The sequence below is a fragment of the Cladosporium halotolerans genome, assembly GCF_011745625.1.
Source record: "Cladosporium halotolerans strain TM138-S3 chromosome Unknown Sca25, whole genome shotgun sequence".
NCBI classification, from domain to species: Eukaryota; Fungi; Ascomycota; class Dothideomycetes; order Cladosporiales; family Cladosporiaceae; genus Cladosporium; species Cladosporium halotolerans.
Genome location: NW_027191476.1, coordinates 1,512 through 29,383, shown reverse-complemented (window position 1 = coordinate 29,383; position 27,872 = coordinate 1,512). Strand labels below are relative to the sequence as shown.

The following is a 27,872-nucleotide window of genomic DNA, read 5'->3' as shown; positions in this document are numbered from 1 at the left end:
ACGGAAAGCAAGATCTGTGTCATGATCGCGTCAACACCGGCAGCGCCAGGATGCAGGCCACGCCAGAGACGCTATTGCAACGACCTTGCTCAAGCTGGCACGACAAGCAAAGCATGCATCCATTGCTGAGGTCGCTTTGCTGTAGACCGCAATGCGGTGAGACGGCCGCGATTGCCAGCAAGCCACGGCGCAGCGCGGCGAGTTGCAGGGACCGAGGAACACTGGCCTCAGGCTGACAATGGAGGACCCGGCCAATTCCAGAAAGACGACGATGACGTTCGCGGGCAAACACACCGCTATCTCCAGGATCTGGTACATATGCAGGGTGGCAGGGTCGCTGCCAGGTGGAAGGGCAGGGCAAGGATTACAAATCTGCGCGGACAGTGCGGTAGGGCGAAAAAAGTTGAAGATGGACAGCGTGGCGCGCGCGTCGGGAGCAGCCGAGAACCGAACTTTGCACATGCCGGCACACGTGTGCGCCATGCTGTGCGACATCAGCTTCAGATGCCTCGTGGTGCTGTCGGTTGTAACGGGCTAAAGCCGAATGAAACAGGAGGCAGCTCTGCCAGACCAGGACCGAGCAGTGCGGCCAGGCCATTCGTCTGCCTGCGTCTGCACTTCGCCAGCAGTCCCTTAGCAACGCCTGAAGCCGCGATGACGCCAACCCGTGGGCATGGCTCTTCCTCGGTGCTGCCCACCACCGCCCTCACACGCGCTCTGCCGCCACACACCGCACGCGGCCGCGATGCACGGATCCCGCGTGGAGGGGCACCACGGCGATAGACCCTACTATCGCCGACGTGGAGCGTAGTGGCGGATGTTATGGCGGTAGTGGGAGTGACGTGAATGAAACAAAAAGTCCCACCGCCGCTGCCATTGCGCTTTTGCTCATTCATTCCTCCTGCCTCCAAACGCAGCACAGCGTTCTAGTCTCGAAAACATCCTCAGAATGTCTACCGATTACAAGTTCGAGGGCTGGGTTGGCCTGGACGCCAACGCCGCCAAGGGCAACATGGTCTGGCAGTCCTACGAGCCCAAGGCTTTCCAGGAGACCGACATTGATGTATGGAGCAACCCGTAATCCTGTGGAATCGAGCACCGCAGTCGCTTACACCCTTCCAGATCGAGATCACCCACTCCGGTATCTGCGGCAGCGACATCCACACCCTCTCCTCCGGCTGGGGCCCGACCAACTACCCCTGCGTCGTTGGCCACGAGATCGTCGGTAAGGCCGTCCGCGTCGGCAAGGACGTCAAGAACGGTGTCAAGGTCGGCGACCGCGTCGGTGTCGGTGCTCAGTCCGGTGCTTGCCTGAAGGGCGACTGCCCGTCTTGCGCCTCTGGCTCTGAGAACTACTGCATGGTTCAGCCTACCCACACATACAACAGCAAGTGGCCGACCGGTGAGAAGGCCTACGGTGGCTATGCCAAGTACTGGCGCGGTGACAACAACTTCGTCTTCGCCATCCCCGACGCTGTTCCCTCCGCCGAGGCCGCCCCCATGCTTTGCGGTGGTGTGACCCTTTACTCTCCTCTTAAGCAGAACGGCTGCGGTCCTGGCAAGCGTGTCGGTATCGTTGGTATTGGTGGTGTAAGTTTAGCTCCTGTGCTGCTGGGACAATGCGGAATCTGACATTTTTTGCAGCTCGGCCACTTCGGTCTCCTTTGGGCCAAGGCTCTCGGCGCCGACAAGGTCGTCGCCATCTCCCGCACCAACGCTAAGCGCGAGGACGCCCTCAAGCTCGGAGCTGTAAGTAAACCCATCGAGACGCCTTACCTCCGAGGCCATCAGCTGACCTTCTCCTTAGGACGACTTCATCGCCACCGCCGAAGAGGGCTACGAGCAGAAGTACGCCAACAGCCTCGACCTGATCGTCTCCACCGTCTCCGGCCCCGGCCTCCCGCTCATGTCCTACCTCGGCCTCCTCGACATCGGCGGCCAGTTCATCCAGGTCGGCGCTCCCGAGGACCCCATTCCTCAGTTCATGGCTTTCGCTCTCATCATGAAGAAGGTCAAGATTGGCGGCAGCTTGATCGGCTCTCCCGCTGAGATCAGGGAGATGCTGCAGCTCGCAGCTGACAAGAACATTCACCCCTGGATCAACGAGAGGCCGATGGAGAAAGCCAACGAGGCGATTGTGGACTTCGAGAAGGGCGTGCCGAGGTACAGGTTCGTGCTCAAGAACTAGAGCGCGCTTGTTCGTATGCGATGAGACGAGATATGACATATAGACAATAGAATATACTTTTTCTTCGAAATAGAGTCCTCTCATGCATAGAAGCCATTTGATCCTGCAGGATCGCTTGCTCCTGTCGTCCGGTCGATCATTCCGCTGAGCCGCGCCCAGCGCACGTGTTGCGTAGCGGGAGTTGAGATTGATCTCGCTGCCCTTTGTCATCCAATATCACAGCGTTTCCAAAACGGCAATCAACATCGTCGCTTCGTCGGGCCATCACATTTGCATGAGTCGGCGGTGCGCGGAAGACTGCCGCTGACAGTGTACTGTATTTCTAGCCCCTCCGTGAAGGTGCGCTAGCTGCTGTGGAGCTGTGCTCGCCGGATCTGCATGCGACGATCATCTGGCGAGGAAGTCCGAACCATCCCCGCACATTCATCACAACGGGCATAATCGTTATGTCCGGAGAGAGCACGTGGTTCCTCGAAAGTGCGAGATGCGCGCGCGCGACGCTGACGCTCTTGTTGGCTCAAGTTTTGCATCAGCCCCTGGCACATCACTGGAACTGACGGAGCGGCTCTTCAAACGTCGAGGTCCAGTGGACGAGGTCGCGAATCGAGAAGGTGGGATTCATGCAATTGAGGTGACAATCCTTGATGTTTTGTGCGGTCGGTCGACTCAATGGTAAAAGTCATCGGGTGCACCGTTTTTCCCAACGCCAACCGTGAGCAGCTCCGAGGCAGCCTCGGCGGCCTCACACCGCAAAGAGGGAATGTGAATTAGGGTATCATTGTGTTCATATATTAAATCATTAAAAGAAGCGCATCCAGCGAGCGGTCCCAGCTAGCATTTCCGCCGCCCGATCCGCAAAAGTGTACTGTGGTATCCCAAACCAAGACGCCAAACAAATCGCAAGGCGCTAATCTCTACACCTGTCCGGGCCACTTCCCCCTTGTGCTCGACTCTGACTTGTTCCCCAAGTCGCTCATGGCGTACGCCTCGTCCTCCTCATGCGAGTACCGCGTCAGCCGCTCCTCGCTCCGCGTCGGCGACCACAATTGCTGCTCCCCGGAGACTTTTTCATCCGCCGAGCCATCACCGTTCTTAAACGTGACGGTCGTGTCACGCACGACGGTAATGGACTTGCTTGTCGCCAGGCTTTTGTCCAGATGACCCGTGGCGGTCTCTGTGATCCGCGAGCCGTAGCTGCCGCCGAGGTAGCGGCGGAAGAAGATGCGGAGGGACGGGGCAGATGCGCACATGATGCCTGCTTGGAGCTCGAACTGAGCCCAGACGAAAAGGTTGAAGGCAGAACGTGTGATGTCTTTTGAGGAGCCCGTTTCTGTGAGAGTGTGTCAGCAGCCGTCAGGTTTCAATGTTTGGAAATACACCAAGAGACGCACTTATCAACCAGTATGTCCGGACGCCACTGGCAGCGACGACTACCAGACCGAGGCAAAAGATGACGTTCAGAGCGATCTTTTGTCGAGGTGGAATCGTGAGGCGCCATGTCAGAACACAGGGAAGCACCACGGCGTACAAATCGCTGACAGCAGCACAGACTCCAGCCATTGTATTGATGACGCTCGTGTCAAGGCACTTGTAGTCCTGAGTCAGAGCGTACACGATGTCAAAGGCCATCCAGTATGCTTCAGTCGGCGTGCAGTTCACGAGCAGACAGATGCAGAAGGCGATGGTGTACCCCACTGTGAAGGCAATAGCGGACCAGATGACCCATTTGTAGCGCAGCGAGTATGTGCCAGAGACCAATCGGCGGTAGAACAAGAGGATTGACACTTTCGTGAGGCCTCCACAGATGAGAAACGACCATTCGCCCAGCCACATGCAGAGTACCAGGTTTGTTCGCTCGTCGGGTTTCGCATCCCACACGTGACGATCGCCGCCGTGTTCAGTGTAAACGATCGAGACGATGGTGAACATTAATCCGGCCAGCCAGCCAGGGAATAGGATAGCCTGTTGGGAGTCAGCTTGGTCTCTGGCGTTTGGAAGGTGCCATGAAGCCATACATCATCCAAGCCCAATCTTCCAGCATGACCTCGTAAGCGCAACCAGAACCTCATGCCCAGCATGATAGTGCCAGCTGCAAACCAGATGATCGAGTACGGGGCCATCCAAGTCTTCCTGTCCGGGTTGTCGTAATTTGGTGCAGGCCATTTTGCGATCGCTTCCGGTGTCAGATGTGCGATATTGCTGCCACCGCCCGACGACATCTTGCGTTGCCCACGTGTAGAGCACCTGCAGGATCAATACAGTAGGCGCTGGCTGCAGGGCAGCAGGGCCTAAGTATTAATGAGAAGCGAGACAGGGCTAGTGCCGACATGCAGACGGCATCGGAAGATTCACCATGGGGGATCTGCCGTAGCGTCTAGGAGCCACAATCTGTGCACTAGCTTCGTCGAGACATTTTGGCGTGGTGAAGAGTGCAGATCTCATCGCCGAGCCATGTGCGCGGCGGGCCAGGCAGCAATACGAAGCTTCGACTATTGGCTCTCTACTCGTTCGTCGCCGTCAGAGCGAATCCAATTCGTGCGGTCACCCGGCAAATAATGGGAGAAGACTTGGGGAAGGTCGGCGGCACGGCAAGAGCTGAGTCGTGCGCTGAAGCCTGCAGCCCATCATCCCGGCACCCGGAGGCCCTAAGAGGAGATCGTGTGGAGGTGAGAAGCCCACGGTGTGCTCGAGAGTCATTTAGGGGCTGGGCATGCTTTAGAAGGGTAATGACCAAGGTTGACCACGGCACATGGCGCGCGGCGCTGCTCCTGGACATCGCTCATGTTGGCGTCTTTGTGATCGAACGGAGTGTTGGGTTATGCAGTGATCCCAATCTGGACCAGCACTGCTTTGTGCTAGAGCAGCGGGTCGAAGCCAATCCATGCAGTAGTGTGTAGTGAAGGAGAGTGCTGTGGGTGAGGCTGGGACTAGCTTCTTCGATGCGCACCTGGCTTCGGGCAAGTGGTGGAGCGGATTGGCTGCACGAGGCCACGCCAGACGTTTGTGGAGCGTATGCCGAAATTCTGCCCTCCCAGCTCGGCGGGCGTGCAGCACTCCGTTTCTGCAGCAGCTCTCAGCTCAGGTCCAGCGCATGGCTGATTGTTTTCATTATTCACCCATGGAGCGACTGGCAATGAAGCGTTCGGGACTGCATCGCCTTGTATCACATGCGGACGGAGGTACACATGCGAGCCCTGGCAGTCTTCCGCGGACGTCGCCAGGCTCTATTGGGTGCATTGTTTGCGCAAGTTGTTTGCAGTAGCGCCACTGGCTAAGGAACTAACTTTTCGACAGCGAAACTCAGCTCCTGCGTGAATTCAAACATGAAACAATGCCCTAGGTTGGAAGCTGTGACAATCCTCCTTGCACCGCGTGAGGAATTGCCGGATCATGCGGGCGTCCAAGCAACATCGTACCACGTGGCTTGTTGGTGCGGCCGGTGACTTGTACGTGGTGAGTAGGATCAATGGTTCGGGTGTATCGTCCCAATATCTTGGCCTGAGAGTCCGCACCAGAAGATTTGGATTTACCAAGCGCGTGTACCCCCGGGTGCTCTCCGGATCACACCTGCACCGAAAGGCCATCGAACCGTATCCTGCAGATCACACTAAAAACCAGTGGAAGCGGGCTGAGAGACTCCTTTGAAGTCATCATCATTGTACCCAAACATGTGGCGACATTGCCGGGTAGGCTGGACTGCCTGCGTTTCTGCGTGATGCTCGGCCAAGGCCCGGAGAATGCGAGGAGCTGATAATCTGCGAGTCAGCCGTAGTCGATCCCACGGAAGAGCAGCGGCTTGACTCAAAGCAGCATACCTAGGCAAAAGCACTGGCCTACCTGGACGAACTCGTAACAGTGTCCGTGTGTCCTCTCAATGTGGCAAGCGTATGCTTAGTTTGCAACGTTGTTAGGTTTCTTGGGGAGATGCTGGCGGAAGTCGTGATGGTCTATCCCTGACAACTTGACAATCCCACGAGAATGTCTTCGCAAGATCAATGGTAGTACACGGCTCAACAAGCTTCGCCAATCGTGTGCTAGTACACATGTGCTGGCACGAATACTCAACCTCGTCTGAGGGCGTTCGAGATGACCTGAGGCACATGATTAGACGCGGTAATTGCTCCAGCCGTCGGAGAACTGAACAATGTCACACGACGATGCATCAAGGGTATCACAAGTTGGAAATCCGGTTGCGTAGAACCAAAGACAATCGCGCGGTTGGGTCTGGGACATGAAGTCCTCTTCGGCCATGCACACGCACTGTGGGCAGCAAAGTGGAGCTATTCAAGAGAGCATTGAATGGATGACGAGGAGAGCGCCTGAGAAGCTCCTAGACCTAGATCAGGAACAAGTAAAGCAGATTATGTGCAGGTTTGGTACCTGGAAGTTACTTTGGCACATTTAAATAATTCTGCGCTTTTGCTGCGCATGCTCAATTGCCGTGTTATTGATGAGAGAGACGCTTCGAATGATGGGTGATGGTATTGTTTCAGCGTGCCTCCTCCGTAAACCGGCGCTCTGAAAGGCCGATCTCGCTGATAGCAAGCAGCGAGCACAGACGGAGGGCTGACATCACCACTCACTACGCGTGCCTGCGCAAAGTCCAAAGTCTAGGCCAGTAATTCATCCCGTAGGTCGAGAACACTGCTCTGACACTCAGATGCCGCATTCAAGGCATGCTCGTGCGGTCCAGCCTGCTCCGGCGACTGCAGCCACCACCACTATGTCCCAATCAGCCCATCCTCCAGCGCACCTTTCGCCAATCCGCTTTCCTTCAAGCTAGTCACATGCCAGACCATTACCAGACACTGGAACTGCCGACACACGCGACACCCACTGAGGTGAAGAAGTATGACGTCCTCCTCAACCTCATGCTGGAATCCAACTGACATCCCATCTCAGATCCTTCTATCGCTTGTCCAAATCCCACCACCCCGACCTTCATCCCAATGACCCCTCCAAGTCCAAGAAATTCGTCGCCATCAGCGAAGCTTACTCCGTCCTCGGATCGCCCGAGAAACGCCAGCGCTACGACCGTGACTTCCTCCCCGCCAGCGCGCCCGAAAGCTCCGGCCATGCTGGCCACCGCGGTTCGTACTCCTCGCACAGCACGCCTGCGGGCGGCCGACCCGCCTCCGGATTGAGTAAGCGTCGCACGCAGTTCAAGGGCCCGCCGCCCTCATTCTACCGCTCTGGCGGCTGGGGTGCGCACAGCGAGAAGAGAGGGCAATATGCTTCGCATGGGCCCGGGGAAACGCGAGACCATCCTTCTGCGGCTGGGACAGGCCCAGGAGGGTTTGCGAGAGGAGACGACCACGATGTACCGCATTTTGATCAGCAAGGGCATTTTGTGAGGCATGAGAAGATTGAGAAGACCAGGCATAGGGCGAGGAGGAAGGTGGAGAGGACGCTGGATGATTTGGATTATTCCGGGGGTGGGGCGAGTCCGCTGTTCAATTTCATAATGATCAGCGGTGCTCTGGCGGTCATTGTGAGTGTCAGCGGGCTACTTCTAGGTGGAAGCCCCAAGAGTCATTCGAAGAAGAAGGATGGCGAGGATGGATAGATGCGCGATGAACGGCTCTTTTTTCTCGGCGTTCCTTTCGGTCAAGAAAGAGGGCCACACAGTGCTATCACTCAGATGACCTCTCGAGTGGCTCTGGTTTTTCGACAATGCCTCTCTGAAGGCACCAGACCCGAAGCAAGCACAGAAAAGGGTGAAATCTTCCACGGTGCACCTCAAAGCCCCATTTACCAGCTTCATACGAGATGAACATATACGATACAAATCGGCGCTGGAATTTACCGAATGCGCAATGCGGATCGTCCCTCACGGCTTTTCGGTAGATGCGGTTGGTCCCACAACGGCGATGGTTCCAAGAGCTGGCGGAGATATAATGCAGAACGTTGAAAAGAGGGTGCATGGAATGCACGGAATGAATAAAAAATACATTCTCACGATCAAGACGTATGACGTTGAACCGAAAGCATACAGCTGTAAGATATATTCCCTGAAAGACACCAACGTCCAATCCACCGTTCATAATATCACGTGATCTTTGCCAAATTTTGAAAGCTCGACAGCCAATATCACAGCGCAATCATCTTTGACTAACACCCATGTCTCTAGGCATATCAAAGTCTCATCATCATCTATCATCAAACGCAGATACACTTTTGGGTGCCAAATGTTTCTTTATAGCGAAGTCGGTGAGTCGGCGTTCCAAACCGCCGCCACCACGGAGCTCCTCCACCTTCTCCGGACTCCGAAAGCCTGTCCGACGACATTCATCAGTAGGATGTTGACGGCTCACGATTCTCCCCGTCATCAGACGCGTAGACCTCCTTGAAGTAACAACGATGCCCAGCATCTTGGCCTGATCATGGACTGAGGCAATCTATGTTCACCAGTGGAGACTTTCGATGCCACGCACTTCCAAGAACACACCTGCCGCGCATGCTCTCCTTCACCTGCAGGGTATGCTGAGATACTTGCAGCTACAGTGTCTGTCGAGGCGTTTCAGGAAGGTTTCCATTTTGAAGGAGTAGAAGCGAGTGCTGGGTGTGCTTTTGCGCTCGTTGTCGACCAAAATCACCCCAACCATTTGTAGCTTACAATGGTTCCCTGGTGCCCGCGCTAGCAGATTCAAGATTTTATCAAGCTTATAAGAGTTCCCAAGACATTGAGACGGAATCTTGCCCGCCGTGGATCTCGACTTCGGTATCGACACAACTCAAGCATTGGCAGCTTAGGACCTCGCAGGAAAATGGCTCAAAAACTCACCACCGATGCACGTGTCCCAATGTGGGTTGCTCTGGACATTGGCCTATACGGTGTCGAGAACCTAGGCTTTCTATTTCGATTCCGGCTTGAGGTGATGTAGGTAATTTCATGGCCAGCCTCCCAGCTCTTCACGCGGCCAGACGCCACTTGATCGTCTTCAAGGTATACCCTTCCAAGCATTCGATGATCAACAAACTGGCTCCAGTCTCAGTAGTCAGCCAAGACCAACATCACTATACCGCGAGCCGTGGCGCGTATGTCACTCCAGCCGCCTTGGCCAGACTCAACACTGTGTTTCACGCTTGCATGCTACAGGACTCGCTGCGAACACCCTCTGCCGTATTCCCTTGGCGAAGACACAGCCTCTTTGCTGCGTGCGCAAAAGCGTAACATGCCACTGCTTAGCTATCCTTGGTATCCTTGAGTGCAAGGGAGGCGCGTCACCCTCTGGACCCCGGCATGCTCATGTCATGTCGCAGCTCGGACATGGAAGTCGTAGAAGTCTATGAAGCCGTTGTGTTGAGGCCTGGGACGTAGGTATATCTTGCCTCATGTCGCGTTCTCCTTGAACGAATTATCTCCCACTTTCGTATCACTCGCTGCTGTACTCTTTTTGTCAGATCAAAACGGGACTTCAACATTATGTGTCTCGAATGCCTTGTCCGAGTCGACTCTCATTCAAGCCAACACGCATCATGCGGGCGCAATCTCTCCGCCATCTCTAAAGATGAAGCAATGGATTTTGCTCCAGTGGGAACCTACCCAAGCTCCGGCATCGATGTCCTTATCGTGGGAACCGGCTTTGGCGGCCTCACAGCAGCCTTGGAGTTCACTCGTAAAGGCCACAACGTCCGAATAATCGAACGAAACGCTGGCCCCGATATCTCTGGTAAGCCACTGTCATTATCAAATGTTGGTCAAGTCACTGACGTCCCCTGAAGGAGACATGTACTTCATGGGCCTCAGTGCCACTCGATTCCTCCGGCACTGGCCTGAGATGGCGAAACGTTACGATGAGATTTCCCTCCACGATGCCTGGATCGAGACTTACAAGCACAATGGCGATCTGATGCTGCCGCCGCAGAAGGTTGCCGACCGCTTGCACGCTGCCGGTCTTGACCCTGGCAATGCGCCAGGAGCCTTCCAAATGCGCCCACTTGTCTACAAGATGTTGCTAGAGCAGGTTGAGAAGCTCGGCATTGAGATCGAGTATGGCTTGCGAGTCGTCAACTACTTTGATGAAGGGTCTGAGAAGGGCGGTATCGAGCTCGATGACGGCACGAGCATGCAGGCCGACCTTGTCGTCGCTGCTGATGGCATTGGATCCAAAGCGAACAAGCTAGTCGGCGGAGAAGTTCGAGCAAGGTCCTCGGGCCGCGCCATGTGGCGGGCAGTCATGCCTGTCGAATGTCTCGATGCTGATCCGGAAGTGAAAAAGTTCTTTGAGCTCAAGGATGGAGTGGATCCGATCGTCAGGACCTGGTTTGCGTCAGTGCTAACTCTGCTTTCATTCAAGACAACGCTAACGCTCGAAACAGTCCTGGCTCGTACGCCTTGACACTTACACGCGACGACGTCGTCGTCTGGATCATCAATCACGATGTAAGTATCGTCCAACACTTTGTCACCAACCCAGTCCGACTGACCATTCTTTCAGGTCACCGGCTCTGAAGCCGAATCGTGGAACAACACCATCGATGCTTCCGAAGTTATCAACGCCATGAACGACACCCCCGACAGCATCCCACCCTGGTCTCCCATCTTCCAACGCCTAGTCAAATGCAGCCCACCCAACAGCATCGTCAATTTCGATCTCTGGTGGCGTGACCCGCAAATGAATTGGGCGTCGCCTTCGTCTCGTGTCGTACAAATCGGCGACAGTGCGCACAGCTTCCTACCATCGTCCGGGAACGGCGCGACACAGGCGTTCGAAGACGCCGTCTCGCTCGCGTCCTGCTTGGAGGTTGCGGGCAAGCACGAGATTCCTGAAGCGGTGCAGGTGCACAAGATGATGAGGTAAGACTTTTCTCCAACACTTCAACTCCAATTGCGAATGGCTTCTCTGACAAGGGCTGCAGATTCACCCGCACAGCTTGCGCGCAGAAGATCGGGTTCGCCAATGCAGAACTGCTGCAGAAGACCGACTGGGCGCAAGTCAAGATTGATCCGCGGAAATCCTCGCCTCGCCTGCCCAAATGGATCTGGGAGCACGACGCCGAGAAGTATGCGCATGAGAACTACCAGCTGTGTGTTGATGCCATGAGAAAGGGCCTGAGGCTCGAAGACGACGAGCGTATCCCGCCCAACTACCCGAAGGGTTATAAGTTTGAGCCGTGGAGCATTGATGAGATTATGGGGGATCTGAAGGCGGGGAGAGAAGTTGATTTGGGACCTGGCCAGTGGTTTTAATTGATGGACTGATGAGTAATTGAGATGAGACTGTTATGATATAAGATACATCGTTTCTTCTTTTTCAATAATCAAGTAAGCAATGCCATATTTCACTTTGAACCTACCAGCGAGGCTACGAGCCTTCTCAGGGGTGATTGCGAGAGATGTAGTTGCATTAGGCGCTCTTTCGAAGTATTGGACTAGTCGAGCAGCATGGTCAATGAATGGAGGAGGTTGTCTCCAAAGCATCTCCCGACCTCGCTGTATCCTCGAGCATTGCGCCTAAAGCTCAGAGCTTTGTTTTGAAAACAGACAGAGATACTTCTGAAGAAAGTGTGAGAAATATGTCGGTCGGTAACTCCATGATCGATAGCGTTGTGTGAAAGATATACGTCATAGTCATCATTTTGTATTTCAACGAAGCAATCCTAGACCTTTTTCCCAGATATACAAATGTCGACTCGCTATGGGTGCCACATGGAGGCTTTCGCTCATGGCTTGCAAGACGCTACGCGCGGGTCATCCATCTTGCCAAATTTGTAAAACGGCTAGACACTTTTATTGCACTAATGACCTGCGACCACATCATATTTGGCCTTGCACAAAAAGGGAACAGGGAAAGAGCAAAAGGAAAGGTCCTACCCGGAATCGAACCGGGGTTGCCGGAAGGCCGAAGAAATCAGAATCCGAAGTGCTAACCGCTACACTATAGAACCTGTAAGATGTGTGAATGCAGGATTATGTAAAATATCAGGCGTAGCAAATTCTCGACGACAAGAGAATCCAAAGCCATGCTCATGTTACCGCATCATTCTAGGACAATAATCGACCTGCACAATCGCGAATACTGTAGAGAAAAATCTATGCAATTCACATGCAAGCTATCTCATCTAGCATAATGTACACTCTCACACCATCCTTCACCACCTCCATCAAACTGCTCTTTCGGGTATCATACACTTAACCCTCGAAAGTGAGAGAAGTGCCGATCTTGTGGCCGGCCTCGTTGAGCTTGGCAGTGTCGAGGGAAAGGCCGAGACCGAGGGTGGTGCCGGCGTTAAGCTTAGTGCTGTAGGCAAGGGCGGCGATACCGCGGTCGTTGACCTTGACCTGTTTTGCGAGTGATTAGCATGGAGCATGGCTCTGCGAAACGAGATGGTCAAGCTTACCTTGGCGAAGGTGAGCGGGTCAAGCTTGTACTTGGAGGCGAGCTCGAGGCCAGAGGGCTTGCCGTTCTGGACGTCGTAGGCGGCCTTGACGCCGACCTCGACGGAGGAGTTGACCTTCTGGTAGTAGGAGGCGGCGGCGACGGACAGGTTCTGGCTACCGACGAGGGAAGCGGTGAAGGTAGGGGCCTGGTAGCCGAGACCGAGGGAGTAGCGGGTGATGGCGGCCTTCTGGACATCGTAGCCAGCCTCACCACCGACGAGGAAACCCTCGTGGCCGGCGGTCACGTCAAGGACGGCGTCAAGGTTGCCGTTGGCAAGACCGTAGTTGATGAAAGCGCGGGAGTGGATGTTAGGGTTCTTGAAGGCGAGGTTGAGCTTCTGGGCGGCGCTGTTGGGCTTGCTGGGGTTCCAGAGGTTCTGGAGGTCAACCTTGACGCCAGTGCTGGCGACGTTGGCGAGCTCGACCTTGGTGTCGAGGAGGGAAGCGGTGGTCCAGGCCTGGGTAACGGTGACGTCTGTGCGAGGTCGACACATTAGGACGAGTCGAGTGGAATGGTTGGTTTTGTTGGAGGGTGTGTGCATGATAGACATGTAGGTGGGTATTCGCAAGGGCGTCGGCAGCGCTGTAGAGAACATGATGGCGCTGACGAAGCCCTTGCGATCCCGTAAAGGAAGGGGAGGGGGATTGGTGTCTTGCGTACTTTGAGGCTTGAGAGTGTGCTTGCCCTCGACCTGTTGAATAGCTGGTCAGCCGCCATGCGCTCGGTTTAGACGAGGGTTTGTCAGTGGGAACTCACGGAGCCGCTGGTGACACCGTCGAAGCCCTGCTTGCCCTTGACGGTCACGTTGGTGCCGTTGGGAGCCTTGAGCTTGACATCAAGGGTGGCTGTATCCGCGCATCAGTATGCCATTGCTGTTTTTTGATCCACCTGTTTGCGCATGCTAACCCTGGGCGGTGTGGTAGAAGTCCTTGTTGATGAGCTTTGCGAATCGTCAGCGCATGGCCCTATTACCTGACGGAAGACATTGGCGATACGTACGTCGTTGGCGGCCTTGCTGAGGTCACCGAAGGCCGGGACGGGGAGGGCGACGGCCTTGTTGACGTCCTTGGCGAGCTTCTCGGTGCTGCCGAAGGGCTTGGGGATGTCGGAGGAGAGCGGGGAAGACATTGTGGTGATGCGGCTGAAGAGGCTGCGGTGGGGTGGATGGGTCTAGGAGGTGGTGTCAATAAAAGACGATATACAGGAGGACGAGGTGGAAGTCGAGCGCGGGCGGGCGGCGTGTTTTGCGCCGCTGGGCAGCCGGGGGAGCTCTGACGGGCAGCGCTCAGGCCGCGGGCAAGTTCGGAACACGCTACGGCGCGCACGGCTGGGATTGGCTGGCGGGCGGGAGGGTTGGTATGGCGCGCGCCGGCGAGGCAGCGAGGCAGGCCGTCAAACGGCCAGGGCGAGGAGGAGGTGAAGCAGCGGCAGAAAGAACATGGGTTGTGTGAAGACGTACCTCGAGCCCGCTCACGGCGTGTTCGTTGCGCAGCTGGGCGTCCTCGTGGTGCAGCATTGCTGACATCGCCATCGTGGCGGCTGATCGTTCATCCAGGGGCAGAAGCCGTGAATAATAGGAATAGGCGAGGTGAGACGAACAGCTCAGGGGGTGTTAGGTAGATGGAAATTGGCGGTAGGTACTGGTATGGACGTGTATAGGGCGCACCGCCTCAGGCACAACAGTGAAGCATGTATAGACGCAGGGAACCTCAGGCACGCATGGCAACCCAGTACTGCAAAGGAGGAAGGCGTGGCGTGCAGGCACCAATGCGGCAAGCACGCGCACATCACTTGCGCACCTCAGCGAACAAGGCGCCTCTTCAAGCGCGCCGTTTCATCAGACGTTCCACCCTGCCTGCAGCCTGCCTGCCATCTCGGCTTCTGCGAACAACGCCTCACCCGCGTTTCACGTGCCATACCGACCTCCAGCCTGCGACATGCCGCCGCATCCCAGCAACACAAAACCCACGTGGTCTAGTACCCCATTCGCCCTCTCGTCGACAGGCTGGGCGGGAGATCCTCCTCCCTCGTTCCCCATGAGCTCTCGTTCCGTCCCAACGTCAGCTCCAGCACTCCGCCGTCCCTGAAGAAGCTGTGCCCAATCCAATTCTTCGTATACGCCTTCCCATCCAGCGTCGCGCTCTGCACGTAGATGCTCTCATAGCTCGCGTCGAACCCGACATTCCTGATCACCGCCGTCTTGCCCGTGTCCTTGTTCCTCAAACTGACCTCCTCGAAGAACGGCGGCGTGATAAAATACACGTCTTGGCCCGCGTTAGGGAATATCCCCATCATCGTCAGCGCCGCGAACGAGCCCATCGCGCCGCTGTCGTCATTGCCTGGGATGCCGTTCACGGTGTCGTTGAATTGCGAAGGGATGTAGAAGTGCGCGCGCTCGGCGCTCTTTGCTGGCCTTCCGGCGTAGTGGTACAGGAAGACATCCAGAAACCCCTGCTCGTCGCCGATGTAAAGCAACCCAGACTCGTGGAAGTAGTCTAGCCGTCTCGTGAAGGTTGCAGGTCCGCCGAGGGTCGTGATCAGGTTGGCCATATCATGCGGCACGTAGAAGGTGTACAGCCATGAGCTGCCTTCGTAGGTTTCGTGACCGTCAGGGTTGAGGTAGCAAGAAGTGAAGTTTAGCAGGGGAGAGCAAAAAATCGGGTCTTGGTAGCCCCAGGTGCCATTGAGAAACTTGGGTTGCAGGAAGCCGACGAAGCCCGTGTCTGTCCCATTGATGGCGCTCGTCGAGTCCGCTTGATACATGTTGCTGTTGCGAGATATAGTCAGCATAAACGTCTCCATCGGCAGGTCAATCGCCTGAAGCCCACTCACCGCCAATACTCCGACCGCTCAACATATTTCTCATACTCGGCCGTTCTGCCAAGCCCTCTCGCCATCTCCGCCACGCAAAAGTCGTCATATGCATACTCGACCGTACGACTGATGCTTCTTGTAAAAGGCCCGACACCGTACGGATCAAAATCATCCGTAGGGATGAACCCCAACTCCTTCCAACTCTTCAACCCGCCTCTCCCCTCAACCGCCCAGTTCGGCGGCTCTACTTCTGCATCTTTCAGCAAAGCCTCGAATCCCGTCTCCCAGTCGATGCCGTCATTGATGCCCTTCAAGTACGACTCCGTCAACACTACATCGGCATTCGACCCGCCCTGCGTGAACCCCTTGCACAAGCTCATCCTACAGTCTGGCAGCCAGCCTTCCTGTCGGTAGATCTCGATCAGACTCCGGATCATACGCGCCTGGCTTGCAGGGTCTACCAATGTGATCAGTGAGTGGATGCTGCGGAACGAGTCCCAAATACAGTAGTATGAGTCATAATACGGCTCATCGCTTGACCACAGCGGGTTCTCGCCCGTGTAGTCTTGCGGCGAGAGCATGGCGCGGTAGAGGCCGGACCAGAACACCGTTTGTAGGCTGGAGTTCGCCCCGCCGGGTTTGATGGACACGACGTCCAGGGCGGAAGTCCAGGCGTCGCGAGCAGCGGAATGCGTGGCGGGAAAGTCGAAAGACGGTATCTCGCGCTCGGCGTTGGAACATGCTTGGTCCACGGAGATGAAACTAACGCCGACACGGGCGAGGATCTCAGTCGATGCGTTGAAGCGCGTCCAGGCGCCGGCGGGCAAGATTTCCGGCGAGTTGTTGATGCCATCTGAAGTCACGCTGAGGTTCTTGGGCTGACTTCCGGCGCGGTTGTTCATGAAGACACCTGTGTCGCGGACGGCTGCGCCAGAGAAATCAGCGCAGAAGTGCAGGGTGTAGGAGCCGATGCCAAAGCTTGGGCTGAATGTGCCGCTGCCGGTTATGCGGCCGGTGTGCTCGTCGACGGCGATGGATCCATTGATGCGGGATTCTGGTAGGTCCGAGAGATCGGCGAGAATCAGAGGGCTCAAGGGTGCGTTGGCTTCGACGGGGGTCTCGGGAAAGGTGAAGCGGTATAATGCTGTGTGATTAGCAACCGTCATCTCCGCACGAACCCTCGATGCGAGCTCGATGGCGAAGTAGCCGGGGCTCGCCTCGACCGTGCCATTTATCCGAGGAGTAGCGCGGTCGGTCTTTGTGAAGAGACAGTTGTTGAGCTCATCGTCCGGACAGCCTGCCTGAGCGAAGATGGGAAAATTTCCAAGGGAGGGAGACTGTTTGTTCTGCGCGTCAGTAATGTTCCCAGTAGGTTGTCAACAATACGAGCAAGCAGTCGGTACGGAATGGTGTCAGTCAAACATCTATCAACACCTCATTGATCCGAAGATCTAAGTCAAGGAGTCTAAAGTTGATCATCACTTTGGAAACCACAAGCCGCACCGAGCGAAGGTATGTTGTCGAATAATAAAACGGTGAGAGACTTACACCTCCGGTTCCCGAGTCGTGCATGTGGCTGAAGCCTGTAATGTTGCTCCCGTCGCTCGCAAAGCCTCCTTGGAGTTCTCCGCCGTTGGTATCCGCGACGGCTTTGGCCATAGAGAACGGCAAGCTGGCGCCGGCGAACACATGTCCACCATTGATCGTGCCGATGAGGGGGTCGACGAAGCTGAGAATGTTCGTTGCGTTTTGCGCATGTGATGGCTGTATACTAAGAGAAAGTAAAATTGAAGATGCCGAAAAGGCAGCAGCAAAGCGCGTCATGGCCAAATAACCCAGCTCGGGCTTTACTGTCGTGTCCTATTTTTATGAAAAAAGAAGCAGGTCTCCATCCCAGATGTTTTCGGAGGAAGAGACCACTTCAAATACTACCTTTACCATTGAGGAGATGATTACCCATCGCCCCGCACGCAGATGCAGGCGCGGTGAAATCATGTTGCCGCAAGCAAAAGGCTGCACGACCTAAGATCGGCAAGTCAAGGTTACATCGTCAGATTGCTTGAAAAAGCGTGATAGTGGAATTGATGAGGGGAAGTTTAGAACTTGCGAAGGCAGAAACGCACGAGCTTCTGCTGGTGGACTTCCGAGCCGTGGCGAAAATGGTGGGACGGCCGACCAATGCGCTCACAACAGCAAGGATATTAATGGAAGGAATGAAGCCATTGAAGCATGCCCAGAACAGTGCCGGACACAGTGCGCGACTCCAGGTCATTCCATAGTATTGTCTGGGCTTTACGTGTCGAGCGTGTTTGATTCAAATATTTGCCGGACTGATGAATGCCATTGCGCCTTCGCATCATGGTTTATGATCCAAACCCAGCACTACCGAATCAATTGCAACGTCAAGTGAAAGCGAAGTCGTAGTTTTTGGTATCATCGTCGAATTCAGTATGTACAACAAAAGAACAGAGTACACTTTGCAGTCGCGAAAGTCCTGCCGAAAACGCCTAAATGCAAGGACATGGGTTTTCCTTCGTCCCATCCTCTCGTATCTATTTCTCTCCCCAGACTCCCTATTTTACTTCCTGTACCACATACGGGTGATCTTGGTGTGCCTCATCTTCTTCTGCAGCTGGAAAATGCCAAACATGAGCGCCTCAGCGGTGGGCGGGCAGCCAGGAACGTAGATGTCGACAGGCACGATGCGATCGCATCCTCGAGTAACACTGTAGCTGTAGTGGTAGTAGCCGCCACCGTTTGCGCAGCTTCCCATAGAGATGACCCATCTGGGGTCGGGCATCTGATCGTAGACCTGGCGCAAAGCGGGAGCCATCTTGTTGGTGAGAGTGCCGGCGACGATCATGACATCGGACTGGCGAGGGGAGGCACGGAAAATGATACCCATGCGATCCTGATCGTAGCGGGGGGTGGAAAGGTGCATCATTTCAATAGCGCAGCAGGCGAGACCGAAGGTCATGGGCCAGAGAGAGCCCTGGCGCGCCCAGTTTGCGACTTGGTCAAGCGTGGTGCTGAACACATTGTCAGCTAAAGAATACTCCTCCAAGTTTCCCAGTGTCCCCAAACATACAGCGCATATTGCATGACACCCTGCTTTCCCTCCTGGCTAGGCAATGGCACCTCTTGGTGAGGCTTTCCGGTGACGGCCTTCATGGGAGGCGGAGTGCCGGGCGCGCCGGACACCAGACCGGGCCTCTGGGTGACGGGCGCGGCGGGCTTTGTGCTGGAGGAGGAAATGAAGGCAGCGTTGGCGATGCGGAAAGGCTGGAGGGCGGCGGTCGGTCTCGCTGTGTGGATGTCAGTCTCCTGGTCGCTGTTGGTTGGGCGCGTGGGCGCAACATACCGCGGAGAGCCATGGCGGTCGCCTGCCTTGTCGTGGAGAACATGGCCGCGATTGTGAGGTTGGAGGTGTGGTGGATGGTGGAGTGGAGAGTGTTGAGGCGACGACAGGGCGGCGTGTCTGTGTCTATGATCGAAGTCGGCCGTGGCGAGAATCCAAAGCATCAGCGTCGAGAATCAGCGTGCGCTCATTGGTTGAGCCCACCACGGCTCACGTTCTGCCCGCGTCGGCCGTCGGCGAGCCTGGAGCCAGCCGCTCTCAGGGTTGCAGATGGCCTGTGGCCTTCGGTACCTACATTCGATGTTGGCCACCAAACTTTCGAGAACCGCCCTGTAAAAATTGTAACCCTTGCTTAAGCGACAGGGCCAATTCAGAGTTCCATTGCTGGATCACCAGAGATGGACAGCCGAACACCATCAATCGCCTGCATAGGCGTGATTGGGCGAAGTGTACTTACAGTCCCAAATGTCCCTTCCGCGGTCTGATACTCACATCCGTGGCAGAATAATCCCCTTCACATCTCGTTGTTTGCTGCGTCCGGGCCAGGATATGAATCAGAGCGAAATAAGCTTGAATACTCCTTCATGCTCAATTCATGCTTGGATATCTTCGAGGCCCGTATGCCTGCAAAAACGGTCGGGCACGATTTCGGACTCCTGCACGCACTCGACGAGAGAACCGCCATGTATGGCTGGGTTACCAACACCGGTGTCAAGCTTGTGATAGTAGTCGACATGGAAGGGCGGCCTGCGAGTACTACCGGACCAGGGAAAGCGGCCGTTTTGGGGTTGAAGGATAGAGATCTAACACCTGTCCGTGTTGCTCTCGTCACTGGGGGTCGTGTATATATCGCTGACACGTACTTTCTCACAGGCTTTTCAAGCACTGCAAACAGCTTACATACACCTACTACGCAACCCTTTCTACACCCCTGATGATCACGACCCGCGCCGAGCAAAGGGAGCCGCGTCACTTCAAATCAACAGTCCCAGGTTCACCAAAGAAGTCGAGCGGATCGGGAATGCGTGGTATCCGGGTATCATCTCTCTTTGAGAGAATCATCCAATGAGAAGAACAAGCCTACTATGAGCTAAACCTACCCAACCGAGGGCTGCTGGCCAGCATGATTGTCTAAGGTAACAATTCCACAACGTCTAGTTCCGTACGGGACACGCGAGAACAGAGACATTCGAGATTGCGTTCCGGTCTGCTGCTGGTTTGACTTGGCCTAGCCAGCAATACGCTAGAACCTGTGGTCATGTCAGGGATCCGCCAAATCAGACCGGGCGGACAAGAGTTGTGATGGCAACTGGATCATAACCCTTCACGAACAGACATTATGCACGAGGAAAGTAGAATGAAGGGTAGACCAGGACGCAAGCAACAAGTGCAACTGCATTATATGACTGCTGGAACGCTTACAACTTGTTTTGCAAATTGCCCAAAGGCAGCGCTAGTATTCCGTGTGAAACTGGAGACGGGGGCACTTTTCGCCTCGCAAAGCAGCAGCGGCAAACGCCTGAGATTCGAGACGCTGGTGGATAGTTTTACATCTGTGTATGGTACAATGCAGGGCGTTCAGATTCCTGCACAAGACATTGAGCACAAGTGTTGCCCGCCTTCATTGGCGCAGTCCCTGGACAGCTTTAGCCCTCTCCTTCGCGATAACCTCTCCAATTTTCGCCATCTGTTCATCAGTCAAACGCTTCTCCTCTGCGGCCTTTTGCTTCGCCCGCATGTCCGCCAACTCCTGTAAAGGCGTGCGCACGGTAGAGATAAGGCCCTTCCGCTTCTCGTCCCTTGCGTCCTCAGCCTCCTTCTTCTGGACGTATTCCCAGTCGTGCCTTGTACGGAACCTGGAGAATTTGTTTCGCAGCTCGTCGATGACTGATGTCGGCATCGGTGGACTCATCAGGTGGGGGCGGAATGTCGCCTCCTCGACGCTGATCCGCAGCGTATCGGCCTCGTGATCGGGCTCGTCTGGTTCAAAGCTCTCAGGCCAAGGGATGATAGTGTTGGTTCCAACGATCGCACGCTCGCCCTGGTCCCACTCACGCTTGACGTCGTCCCACTGCTCGTCCACTCGCTCCAGGCGGTCAATCACAACGTCCCTCACGACGCCGGTCTGCTCGTCTGGTAGCGGGTATACCAGGCGCACGTCTTCGATCGGGACGTGCAAGCTGAGCGACATGACGGGTTGCGGCTCTGCGCCTTCTTGCTGCGCCCAATCTGGGACATGCACGTCGCCCATATTGATGTCCTTGATCTTGACTGCCTGCCTCTCCTCGGAAAACTCCTCCACAGCTCCAATCTTCCCCTTGTCTCTTCCCTTCACAACCACTACCCTGTCGCCCTCCACAATGCTGTGCCACTTAAGTTTGTGCGTCTCAGGTCTCTCGGGAAGCGCCATGTTGAAAATCGGCACCGCACCGTATCTCTCAGCCATCTCACCAACATCTCTCCTCGGCGCCAATGCTCCCCTTGCCCAGTTCTCCTGCCGCACGGCGCGGGCATCTTTGATCAGTGAATGGTTAAATTTCCGGATGCGCTGGGCTTCCTGTGCTCGCGACCAGCTCTCGCCCTTTTCGTGATGCTCGATCAATTTCTTGAGGCGTCGGTCCGCCTGGCGTTTCGCCGTCTGGCTGCGCTGTAGAACTTTCTGCATGGCGGAGGTTTAATTGGCCGGCGGCGCCGAATGAATGGTAGTGAGCGCGACCGCAGGAGTCGACTTGGTGCTGCGTGGATTTCTTGAAGTTCACGGATCTCGAAGCCGAACGTAGGAGGGAGGGCGTTGTCAGAATTCTGCGTCGGGACAGGAAATTTGTCAGTCGGCAAGAGATGCGCGCGCATGTTCTACACTTTCGAATCGCAGCCATCCAACAGCATCCCGCTCGCCACGATGCAGAGGCTTTGACCTGCCAGTTCTACTAGATGACCACGTATAGCCTAGCCATACGCTGGCATACAACCACGTTGTAACACTGAAAGTTCGATAGCGCGGTAAGCTATGTATTGCGTATATCGCAGAAGAGGGACGCTGGTAGGACTTGTCATGCCCTGACATGGTCATCGTAATCCTTGACTGTTTCGTTAAATGTAATGCCACTTTCACTACTTGGAAACATCCTCACCGTTCACTTGACAGCATGGTGGCACCGGAGTTGGTCGACATTGGCACTCACAACCTCGCACTCTACACTCATGAAGAACTGCCAAGGACTTCTCGACACCAGTCGTTTTCTTCGTCTGGGGGGTCGCCAAATCTGCGTGTCCTAGGCGTCTGCACTGCGTGGTTACCGCAAAACCTTCTAGCATACATCTACGATTGCTTAGGTCATCGCAACTCTGATCGTCCGCAGAGCCCGCCGACAGCATAGAACATTGGGAAGGAGTATGAGATACTACTTCAAAAAGCACCAATCACGAATCCCTTCATACTGATTAGCCATTCAAGGGCAGGTATGCTCATCAGCGAGTACATGGTGCACGCAACAGCTAGATTCCTGCTGTTGTACTCGTAGACGTCAACCACGAGACAGCACGGCTCGTTCTTAACGTAAACGACCCGATTCTCCTTGAACTCATTATTGGTGTCGAGCCATATAAGGGCATGGGCCTCGAGGATGAGACTGTCATGAACGAAGAAGAATGGGATCTATTCACAGCAGATGATGCTACCGACAAGTTCAAGGCGATCGGAGTTGCGGAGGAGAACGAGTACCCTTCGAGCTTTGGGACACTGCGAAAGGAGGGCTTGTCTGCTAAGCAGCCAATCCTTGACAGCAAGCCGGCCTTTGTGATTGCTGGCATGCGGAGCACGGACTGATCGAACGTGTACAAGAACAGTGTCCCAGCGGTGCGAGAGCGAAGGCATTCCCATCGCTTTGGGTTGTAGATTCATGCTTCATTAGGCAGAGAATTTGCACCCACTTCTACTTCAAGTCATTCTGTGACCACATAAACAAGCTTCTTGCCACGCACTCTACCATCCCGAACTTCAGCGATGCCTCGTGATATGCCCGCCAGACCACCCTGCATTGTCGTGAAAGGCATTGAGCGAAGTTTCCCATGGGACAAAAGATTCTCTACCCTTCGATAAAATCGAACCATGAACTCGCGATCCATAGGAGAAGGCTCCCATGTTCTATCAAGGAGGTTGAACCGTCGTCCGAAGCTCGTGTATACCATGTTCATTCTGTGTATGATGACAGAGTCTGCAGGCAGTGACTCCGGCTTTGGCGGCAAGCTTCCGACTGGCATCAGTGATGCATAAGTAAATGTGGGTTCTGATGTGGGTGTCGGTCGCTCTGATGGCGTCAAGCATTGGTAACAGAAAGCTGCTGTGTCGGGGTTGGCTATGCAGTCAAGTATGCTTGTCAACCCTGCTGCGCCGATGGAATCGAGGACTGACATGACTGCGTCCTCGTCAGTGTAGTCAATGACTTCGTCTGCTTGCAACGAGCGGAGCCACTCCTTATTTCGTGCAGAGCAGGTCGTGATGACGCGGTAGCCCGATCTGGCTGTGTCAGCAATAACGCTCATCACGTAGCGTGAAGTCCACATACAGCTTGGCAAGCTGAATTGCAAGACTTCCCGTCGAAGTGCTTCCGCCATATATCAAGATAGTCTCGTCGACCGGCTTCGGTTCAACCTCTGGTAGTGAGAGCATCAGCGACTGGTACAAAGCCTGGCCAGCCGTACTGATCCCCATGCCAATCGCGGATGCCTCGGCGAAGGAGATGTGCGCGGGTATACGCATCACGAGATCGGCGTCCGTGAGAATGTATTCTCGGAATGCACCTTGGACGTAGTCGGCTGAATGATCTGAAAGGGCTCTTAGCCTTCTTCGTCAGCCTTTTCTGAAAAGGGTGTCACGTACATCCATGTACCATTCCCGCAACGCGTTCGCCAATCGCCCAAAGTTGATGAGTGCCAGATCCTAGTTCAACGACAGTGCCGGCGAAATCGAAGCCCATTCCGGCTCCGGCTCGTGAGAAGAGCTCCAGTGCCATCCAATCCGATGGGTTCAGGGCTACAGCACGAGTGCGGATGAGGATTTGATTGGGGTTTGGGGAGGGTATGGCAAGATCGTGTCGCAATTGAGCCTTGTCCTTGGCCTGCACGATGAGCGCAGATTGTGTCTTCTTTGGCGCCATCTTTGAGCTTGCAAATGACACGCTGTAGGTGATGCACACTCCGGTTGGCAATGAGGCGGCTGCGAGTAGCTGCTATCTTGTACTGACCTGTCGACATCACATATGAGTCTCCGTGAATGACATGATGACGGCAAGATTTTAACATGACGCCCTTCGCCTATTGTGGTCACCCGCAAAGACCCTCGCAGAGGGTAGAGCTCTGGCTTCGTCATGGTAGACGTGTGCGCCTTCAACTCCGTTCCGACGTGTGAGAGGCCAGCGAGGGTTTCATAGGCTACTTGATAGCCGACTCAGAATTTACGTGGATCATAGCTTGTCTCGGCGCCGACGGATGAAGGCTGCTTCGGCCGAAACCTGTAGGCTTCGCGGTCCGAATAGGCTATTAGCTACCCGCGCTGTGTACTGTACAGCGGGCGCTACCCGGAGCTATAACTTAAACAATGGTGGTCATGTTGACCGTGACTTTTACCAAAATAATCATCGTACATTTAGTGAAAGCACTCTTCTGAAATATTCTCGCGATCTACCAATCACTAATCCTCCCCAGACTCAGGTCGAACGTTGATCGCACTAGAAACAATGGAAGAACCAAAGTATGACCCAAGGTATGTGGCAAATCTGAAGACCTGAGCTCAGCACAGCGAGTCACCAACTGTTCCTAGCCGCCCAATGCCGGACATCAGCATCGTCTACTCTTACAAACTTAGCAACTGTCCGGGAAAGATAATTGTCGGTTTGCGCGTCGACTTCCCCCCAGACGCCATGACTCCTCCGCACCGGCACGGCGGTGCCGCAGTCTCCGCCTACGTTTTCAAGGGCTCTTTGCTCAACAAGATGAATGACGACCCCATGAAAGTCATTCAAGAGGGCGGGACTTGGTTCGAGGCCCCTGGCTGCCATCACCGCATCAGCAACAATGCCAGTGCAACAGAACCCGCAACGCTGCTGGCAACCATGGTTCTGGATTCTGAGGATTATGAAAAGAACGGCATGGCTGCGTTGCTTCAAATTGATGAGGAGTATCGCTGAACGGGAATATGGTTGATAGCGGAAAAGGTTGACATGGTCGGATGAAGGCTTGTGGAAAATATCGTTTTGATGAGAATGATTGAGCTGCGACTTTCCCGACATGACTTTTCGTCCCCTGTTCCAGTTCCATGCAACAGGGTATTACTCAAATCGTACAAAGTGGCTCTTGCAGAACATCGAAGTATTCCAATGGCAGTTCCTCGTTCAGATATGCGTCAAAATTTGTGGCTGCCATCTGCGAGGTGTCGGCAGAAGTCTGTACTGGAATGGTGCCAGCTTGAGGTAAATGGGTATCGCTTGTCGCAGATGGAGGGCTTTTGTTGACCGAGAGAAGCGAGTCGCGTGCGATAATGCCGATTTCTTCGTACGTTCGCTTTCCCAGCATCCAATACTGGCTGAGGGATTTCAGAGTACCCAGGGTCAAGCGGATTCTTTCGCGATGTTGCGCCAGCTCCTTGCCTTGCAAGACCAGCCGACACGCAGATAAGTCTGCGATGGTGACGTTGGCGATCATGCAGATCAAGAAGGGTGAGTGGGTGGTCAGTTTAGTTGGCAGGATCAGAAGTTCGTCGATATTTCGGATGGCTTGTATACATTTGACGGTATGCACGTTAATTCCGGTGCGACTGCAGTACTGAGATGATTCAGTCGGAGCTAAGGGCGCACACCTGGAGATGGACTCGATCGGGCTGGCTTTGAGCGAGGAGAGACGCCGATGGAATTCCACGGTGCACCTGCCCAGGTCAGTAAGATGAGTACGGAGCTGCAGAAGGAGCTTCTTACGTGTGCATTATGAATTGTGCTTTGAACATTATCTCATCATGTGAGCCATCGGGGCGGAGTATGCATTGCTTCGAAGGGGGCAGCAATGAATACCATCCCCTCATGCTGATGTCGACGTTGGCGCATGTAGACCATTCTTCCTCGGATACGGACTCGCCGTCACAAGATAGAGCCAGATACAAGCCTCTCGTCAAGCCTACAAGCTCTGCATGTGATGAGAACTGTATTTCTTCGTTTGACGAGAACTCTCGCGTATCATACTCCTGTAGGCTTTTGGGTGCAGGAATCGTCTGTCGAATAGGTCAATAGCTACGTGGATAATGAAATGCAAGGCCAATCATACGCCAGCTTCATACTCATGCTCTTCACACGGGAGGTCCACGGTCATGTCCACACCACTCGTGCGGAAGGAAAATGTATGTGCACTACCAGCGATATGGGCATCGGCAATGAAGATTTGCCACCACGTTCGACGCCAGCTTTCCTCTAGAACTGCAATTCCTCGGCCGTTTTGCTCTGAAAATTCTCTGCGGTGCATTCCCAGCCCTGTCGCCATGCGAATGGTCTCTTCCAGTAAGGCGGTGCCGGCATTTGGCTCGTTCCTCCAGTAAACAGCGATAGAGTAGAGAAGCACCGCCTGGACATCGAAGCTGTTCGGCACTCTTGTTCCACACCTGAAGTCACTCAGAGCAGACTCAATCAGGTCTTGTATTCGTTCTGGCCGGCCCATTGGAGCGAACAAAGACCCGAGGTGGTGAATCACCTTCACCAAAAGCTGAAGCTCGTTTTCAAACAGATGGTGCATGAGGAACCGTCGCGGAAGAGCACAAGGATGAGCTGCATGGAAAAACTCATAGTATAGATCTAACAGATCGAGCCTTAAGCCGCCTTCGAGCTCCGAGGTACTTGATTCAAGATTGAGAGTTTGACCTGGCGGGAAGGCTGGTGCATCATAGTCGGTCAGAACGCTCTCACGTATCTTGGTTCCCGCAAGGTCGCTCAACGGATCTCTCGGTATCGCCGGGTTTGGTGAAGCTCTATTACGCAGATTACCTCTTCGTGAAGGAGGGTACACGCATTGTTTGCCGTTGATTGAGCACCGTGAACAGACGGGTTTCTGCCCGTCGCATCGGAAGTGCTTGTAGCGGCAGGTTTGACAGGCTATTGACAGCCTGTTCTTCCGCCCAGTGGAAGTTGCTGATGGCTGCGGTAGGCTCGACATCGGTGCTGGGGGCCTACATGTCGCCGAAGAAAATTTGTGATTGCGAATCTATTCTCGTTCCACAAGTTAGCGTGTACGTAATACCCCGTAAGCATCGAGGTACTAAGTACTACTGCGGGTATGACGTCAGTCTAGTTCTTGCTACTCAATAGTAAGCTATGTGTAAAAAGGATCAGATGGTAGAAGAAGAAGCAAATTATAGAATTTATGAAATTCTCAAGTAACTATCGATATATAAGTATAGTCAGAGTAATTAGTTTAATTAATAATCTTAGTATCGCTAAGTATACTAATTACTAAGTACCTAGTCATATAACTCGAAAGATGGAGTCGGTAGGGTGGCATTAGCGGTTAGCACTCGGGCTATCATGACGATCGAGTCCCGGTCTCTACTCCAAGTGCGGTTCACAGTGATGAGAAGATTTTCCCCAAGCGATGAAGTCAGATTAGCGCTGGTTAAAATATCTCCGTATACTGGAGTGACATTTACTGGCTGACAAGCAAAATGTGAAGATAAATCAGTCCACAGGTTAGTATATACCGGGCGCATAGGATTTGAATATCCCCCAAAGCCTAGCAGACCCCTCAGCAAGATTGCAGGATGCCTTGATTGATTGTGGTCGGGTCTCTAACATAGTAACCGTCGTCTGTTCTGCCCGATTTCGGTAGCAAAAAGTTGAAGGAGGAGCCGCCCGCATTCGGTCCGGGATTGGCGACGAGACGATCAGCTACTTGGTTCGCGACATCGAGTTCGAGGCTGAAGCTAGGCGTATGGATGGCGTACGTGCCCGCAGAGCCGATGGCGTTGTTTGAAGCAGAGACAGCGTGTGCTGCAACACGAAGTCCCGCACCCGCCAATTTGATATACATATTGGATGACATGACGCTCACAGGATGGGAGTTCACAATGCTGGGCTCTATTCGTACCGGGATCGCA

General features: G+C 54.5%; 13 protein-coding genes across 13 annotated transcripts; 6 read left to right on the top strand and 7 right to left on the bottom strand.

Moving 5' to 3' along the window:
• The first annotated feature begins 830 nt into the window (after positions 1-830).
• Positions 831-2,262, top strand: WHR41_06968 (uncharacterized protein). Its single transcript, XM_069375573.1, has 4 exons — positions 831-1,063; positions 1,123-1,590; positions 1,645-1,749; positions 1,808-2,262. The coding sequence occupies exons 1-4, from the start codon at positions 950-952 to the stop codon at positions 2,186-2,188; spliced, it is 1,068 nt and encodes a 355-aa protein (XP_069227703.1). The 5' UTR covers positions 831-949; the 3' UTR covers positions 2,189-2,262.
• A 684-nt stretch (positions 2,263-2,946) lies between these two features.
• Positions 2,947-4,616, bottom strand: WHR41_06967 (uncharacterized protein). The gene is made up of 3 exons (XM_069375572.1): positions 4,204-4,616; positions 3,580-4,150; positions 2,947-3,518 (listed from the first exon to the last, which is right to left on the bottom strand). Exons 1-3 carry the CDS (start codon positions 4,405-4,407, stop codon positions 3,103-3,105), a joined length of 1,191 nt encoding a protein of 396 aa, XP_069227698.1. The 5' UTR covers positions 4,408-4,616; the 3' UTR covers positions 2,947-3,102.
• Positions 4,617-6,814: 2,198 nt separating this feature from the next.
• On the top strand, positions 6,815-8,239 carry WHR41_06966 (uncharacterized protein). Its single transcript, XM_069375571.1, has 2 exons — positions 6,815-7,037; positions 7,091-8,239. The coding sequence occupies exons 1-2, from the start codon at positions 6,865-6,867 to the stop codon at positions 7,752-7,754; spliced, it is 837 nt and encodes a 278-aa protein (XP_069227699.1). The 5' UTR covers positions 6,815-6,864; the 3' UTR covers positions 7,755-8,239.
• Positions 8,240-9,707: 1,468 nt separating this feature from the next.
• Positions 9,708-11,381, top strand: WHR41_06965 (uncharacterized protein; the record flags this gene model as incomplete). The annotated part of the gene is made up of 5 exons (XM_069375570.1): positions 9,708-9,861; positions 9,914-10,460; positions 10,511-10,574; positions 10,630-10,988; positions 11,051-11,381. The coding sequence occupies 5 exons, from the start codon at positions 9,708-9,710 to the stop codon at positions 11,379-11,381; spliced, it is 1,455 nt and encodes a 484-aa protein (XP_069227700.1).
• An 827-nt stretch (positions 11,382-12,208) lies between these two features.
• On the bottom strand, positions 12,209-14,104 carry WHR41_06964 (uncharacterized protein; the record flags this gene model as incomplete). Its single annotated transcript, XM_069375569.1, has 7 exons — positions 12,209-12,473; positions 12,533-13,047; positions 13,234-13,264; positions 13,330-13,418; positions 13,480-13,513; positions 13,573-13,743; positions 14,033-14,104. The coding sequence occupies 7 exons, from the start codon at positions 14,102-14,104 to the stop codon at positions 12,324-12,326; spliced, it is 1,062 nt and encodes a 353-aa protein (XP_069227701.1). The 3' UTR covers positions 12,209-12,323.
• A 443-nt stretch (positions 14,105-14,547) lies between these two features.
• Positions 14,548-17,438, bottom strand: WHR41_06963 (uncharacterized protein; the record flags this gene model as incomplete). Its single annotated transcript, XM_069375568.1, has 3 exons — positions 16,936-17,438; positions 15,406-16,724; positions 14,548-15,340 (listed from the first exon to the last, which is right to left on the bottom strand). Exons 1-3 carry the CDS (start codon positions 17,209-17,211, stop codon positions 14,548-14,550), a joined length of 2,388 nt encoding a protein of 795 aa, XP_069227652.1. The 5' UTR covers positions 17,212-17,438.
• Positions 17,439-17,794: 356 nt separating this feature from the next.
• G17A4.170 (NADH-ubiquinone oxidoreductase 19.3 kDa subunit, mitochondrial) lies at positions 17,795-18,885 on the bottom strand. The gene is made up of 3 exons (XM_069375567.1): positions 18,749-18,885; positions 18,476-18,692; positions 17,795-18,416 (listed from the first exon to the last, which is right to left on the bottom strand). Exons 1-3 carry the CDS (start codon positions 18,789-18,791, stop codon positions 17,966-17,968), a joined length of 711 nt encoding a protein of 236 aa, XP_069227653.1. The 5' UTR covers positions 18,792-18,885; the 3' UTR covers positions 17,795-17,965.
• A 159-nt stretch (positions 18,886-19,044) lies between these two features.
• On the top strand, positions 19,045-20,388 carry WHR41_06961 (uncharacterized protein). Its single transcript, XM_069375566.1, has 3 exons — positions 19,045-19,194; positions 19,249-19,557; positions 19,619-20,388. The coding sequence occupies exons 1-3, from the start codon at positions 19,144-19,146 to the stop codon at positions 19,796-19,798; spliced, it is 540 nt and encodes a 179-aa protein (XP_069227696.1). The 5' UTR covers positions 19,045-19,143; the 3' UTR covers positions 19,799-20,388.
• On the bottom strand, positions 20,367-21,410 carry WHR41_06960 (mitochondrial 54S ribosomal protein uL24m; the record flags this gene model as incomplete). The annotated part of the gene is made up of 1 exon (XM_069375565.1): positions 20,367-21,410. One exon carries the CDS (start codon positions 21,408-21,410, stop codon positions 20,367-20,369), a length of 1,044 nt encoding a protein of 347 aa, XP_069227697.1.
• Positions 21,411-22,355: 945 nt separating this feature from the next.
• On the top strand, positions 22,356-22,571 carry WHR41_06959 (uncharacterized protein; the record flags this gene model as incomplete). The annotated part of the gene is made up of 1 exon (XM_069375564.1): positions 22,356-22,571. The coding sequence occupies one exon, from the start codon at positions 22,356-22,358 to the stop codon at positions 22,569-22,571; it is 216 nt and encodes a 71-aa protein (XP_069227727.1).
• A 116-nt stretch (positions 22,572-22,687) lies between these two features.
• On the bottom strand, positions 22,688-24,150 carry WHR41_06958 (uncharacterized protein; the record flags this gene model as incomplete). The annotated part of the gene is made up of 4 exons (XM_069375563.1): positions 23,989-24,150; positions 23,625-23,923; positions 23,311-23,569; positions 22,688-23,261 (listed from the first exon to the last, which is right to left on the bottom strand). Exons 1-4 carry the CDS (start codon positions 24,111-24,113, stop codon positions 22,688-22,690), a joined length of 1,257 nt encoding a protein of 418 aa, XP_069227654.1. The 5' UTR covers positions 24,114-24,150.
• Positions 24,151-24,364: 214 nt separating this feature from the next.
• WHR41_06956 (uncharacterized protein) lies at positions 24,365-26,997 on the bottom strand. The gene is made up of 3 exons (XM_069375561.1): positions 26,057-26,997; positions 25,714-26,003; positions 24,365-25,664 (listed from the first exon to the last, which is right to left on the bottom strand). The coding sequence occupies exons 1-3, from the start codon at positions 26,933-26,935 to the stop codon at positions 25,076-25,078; spliced, it is 1,758 nt and encodes a 585-aa protein (XP_069227728.1). The 5' UTR covers positions 26,936-26,997; the 3' UTR covers positions 24,365-25,075.
• On the top strand, positions 24,372-25,134 carry WHR41_06957 (uncharacterized protein). The gene is made up of 2 exons (XM_069375562.1): positions 24,372-24,506; positions 24,564-25,134. Exons 1-2 carry the CDS (start codon positions 24,481-24,483, stop codon positions 24,928-24,930), a joined length of 393 nt encoding a protein of 130 aa, XP_069227729.1. The 5' UTR covers positions 24,372-24,480; the 3' UTR covers positions 24,931-25,134.
• Positions 26,998-27,872: the final 875 nt, after the last annotated feature.

What these genes read in the sequence shown, in the direction of transcription:
- WHR41_06968 (XM_069375573.1), top strand. Translation starts at nt 950, where the DNA reads ATGTCTACCGATTACAAGTTCGAGGGCTGGGTTGGCCTGGACGCCAAC. An exon ending in TCCAGGAGACCGACATTGAT is followed by an intron (nt 1,064 to 1,122) that starts GTATGGAGCAAC and finishes ACACCCTTCCAG; the next exon opens with ATCGAGATCACCCACTCCGG. An exon ending in ACGCCCTCAAGCTCGGAGCT is followed by an intron (nt 1,750 to 1,807) that starts GTAAGTAAACCC and finishes CCTTCTCCTTAG; the next exon opens with GACGACTTCATCGCCACCGC.
- WHR41_06967 (XM_069375572.1), bottom strand. Translation starts at nt 4,407, where the DNA reads ATGTCGTCGGGCGGTGGCAGCAATATCGCACATCTGACACCGGAAGCG. An exon ending in GAAGATTGGGCTTGGATGAT is followed by an intron (nt 4,151 to 4,203) that starts GTATGGCTTCAT and finishes GACTCCCAACAG; the next exon opens with GCTATCCTATTCCCTGGCTG. An exon ending in CCGGACATACTGGTTGATAA is followed by an intron (nt 3,519 to 3,579) that starts GTGCGTCTCTTG and finishes ACACTCTCACAG; the next exon opens with AAACGGGCTCCTCAAAAGAC.
- WHR41_06966 (XM_069375571.1), top strand. Translation starts at nt 6,865, where the DNA reads ATGCTCGTGCGGTCCAGCCTGCTCCGGCGACTGCAGCCACCACCACTA. An exon ending in ACACCCACTGAGGTGAAGAA is followed by an intron (nt 7,038 to 7,090) that starts GTATGACGTCCT and finishes ATCCCATCTCAG; the next exon opens with ATCCTTCTATCGCTTGTCCA.
- G17A4.170 (XM_069375567.1), bottom strand. Translation starts at nt 18,791, where the DNA reads ATGTTCTCCACGACAAGGCAGGCGACCGCCATGGCTCTCCGCG. An exon ending in GACCGCCATGGCTCTCCGCG is followed by an intron (nt 18,693 to 18,748) that starts GTATGTTGCGCC and finishes ACATCCACACAG; the next exon opens with CGAGACCGACCGCCGCCCTC. An exon ending in GGTGTCATGCAATATGCGCT is followed by an intron (nt 18,417 to 18,475) that starts GTATGTTTGGGG and finishes CAATGTGTTCAG; the next exon opens with CACCACGCTTGACCAAGTCG.
- WHR41_06961 (XM_069375566.1), top strand. Translation starts at nt 19,144, where the DNA reads ATGGACAGCCGAACACCATCAATCGCCTGCATAGGCGTGATTGGGCGA. An exon ending in TAGGCGTGATTGGGCGAAGT is followed by an intron (nt 19,195 to 19,248) that starts GTACTTACAGTC and finishes CATCCGTGGCAG; the next exon opens with AATAATCCCCTTCACATCTC. An exon ending in AGGATAGAGATCTAACACCT is followed by an intron (nt 19,558 to 19,618) that starts GTCCGTGTTGCT and finishes ACTTTCTCACAG; the next exon opens with GCTTTTCAAGCACTGCAAAC.
- WHR41_06957 (XM_069375562.1), top strand. Translation starts at nt 24,481, where the DNA reads ATGGAAGAACCAAAGTATGACCCAAG. An exon ending in GAACCAAAGTATGACCCAAG is followed by an intron (nt 24,507 to 24,563) that starts GTATGTGGCAAA and finishes AACTGTTCCTAG; the next exon opens with CCGCCCAATGCCGGACATCA.
- WHR41_06956 (XM_069375561.1), bottom strand. Translation starts at nt 26,935, where the DNA reads ATGTCGAGCCTACCGCAGCCATCAGCAACTTCCACTGGGCGGAAGAAC. An exon ending in AGCATGAGTATGAAGCTGGC is followed by an intron (nt 26,004 to 26,056) that starts GTATGATTGGCC and finishes CCTATTCGACAG; the next exon opens with ACGATTCCTGCACCCAAAAG. An exon ending in GCACAATTCATAATGCACAC is followed by an intron (nt 25,665 to 25,713) that starts GTAAGAAGCTCC and finishes TGACCTGGGCAG; the next exon opens with GTGCACCGTGGAATTCCATC.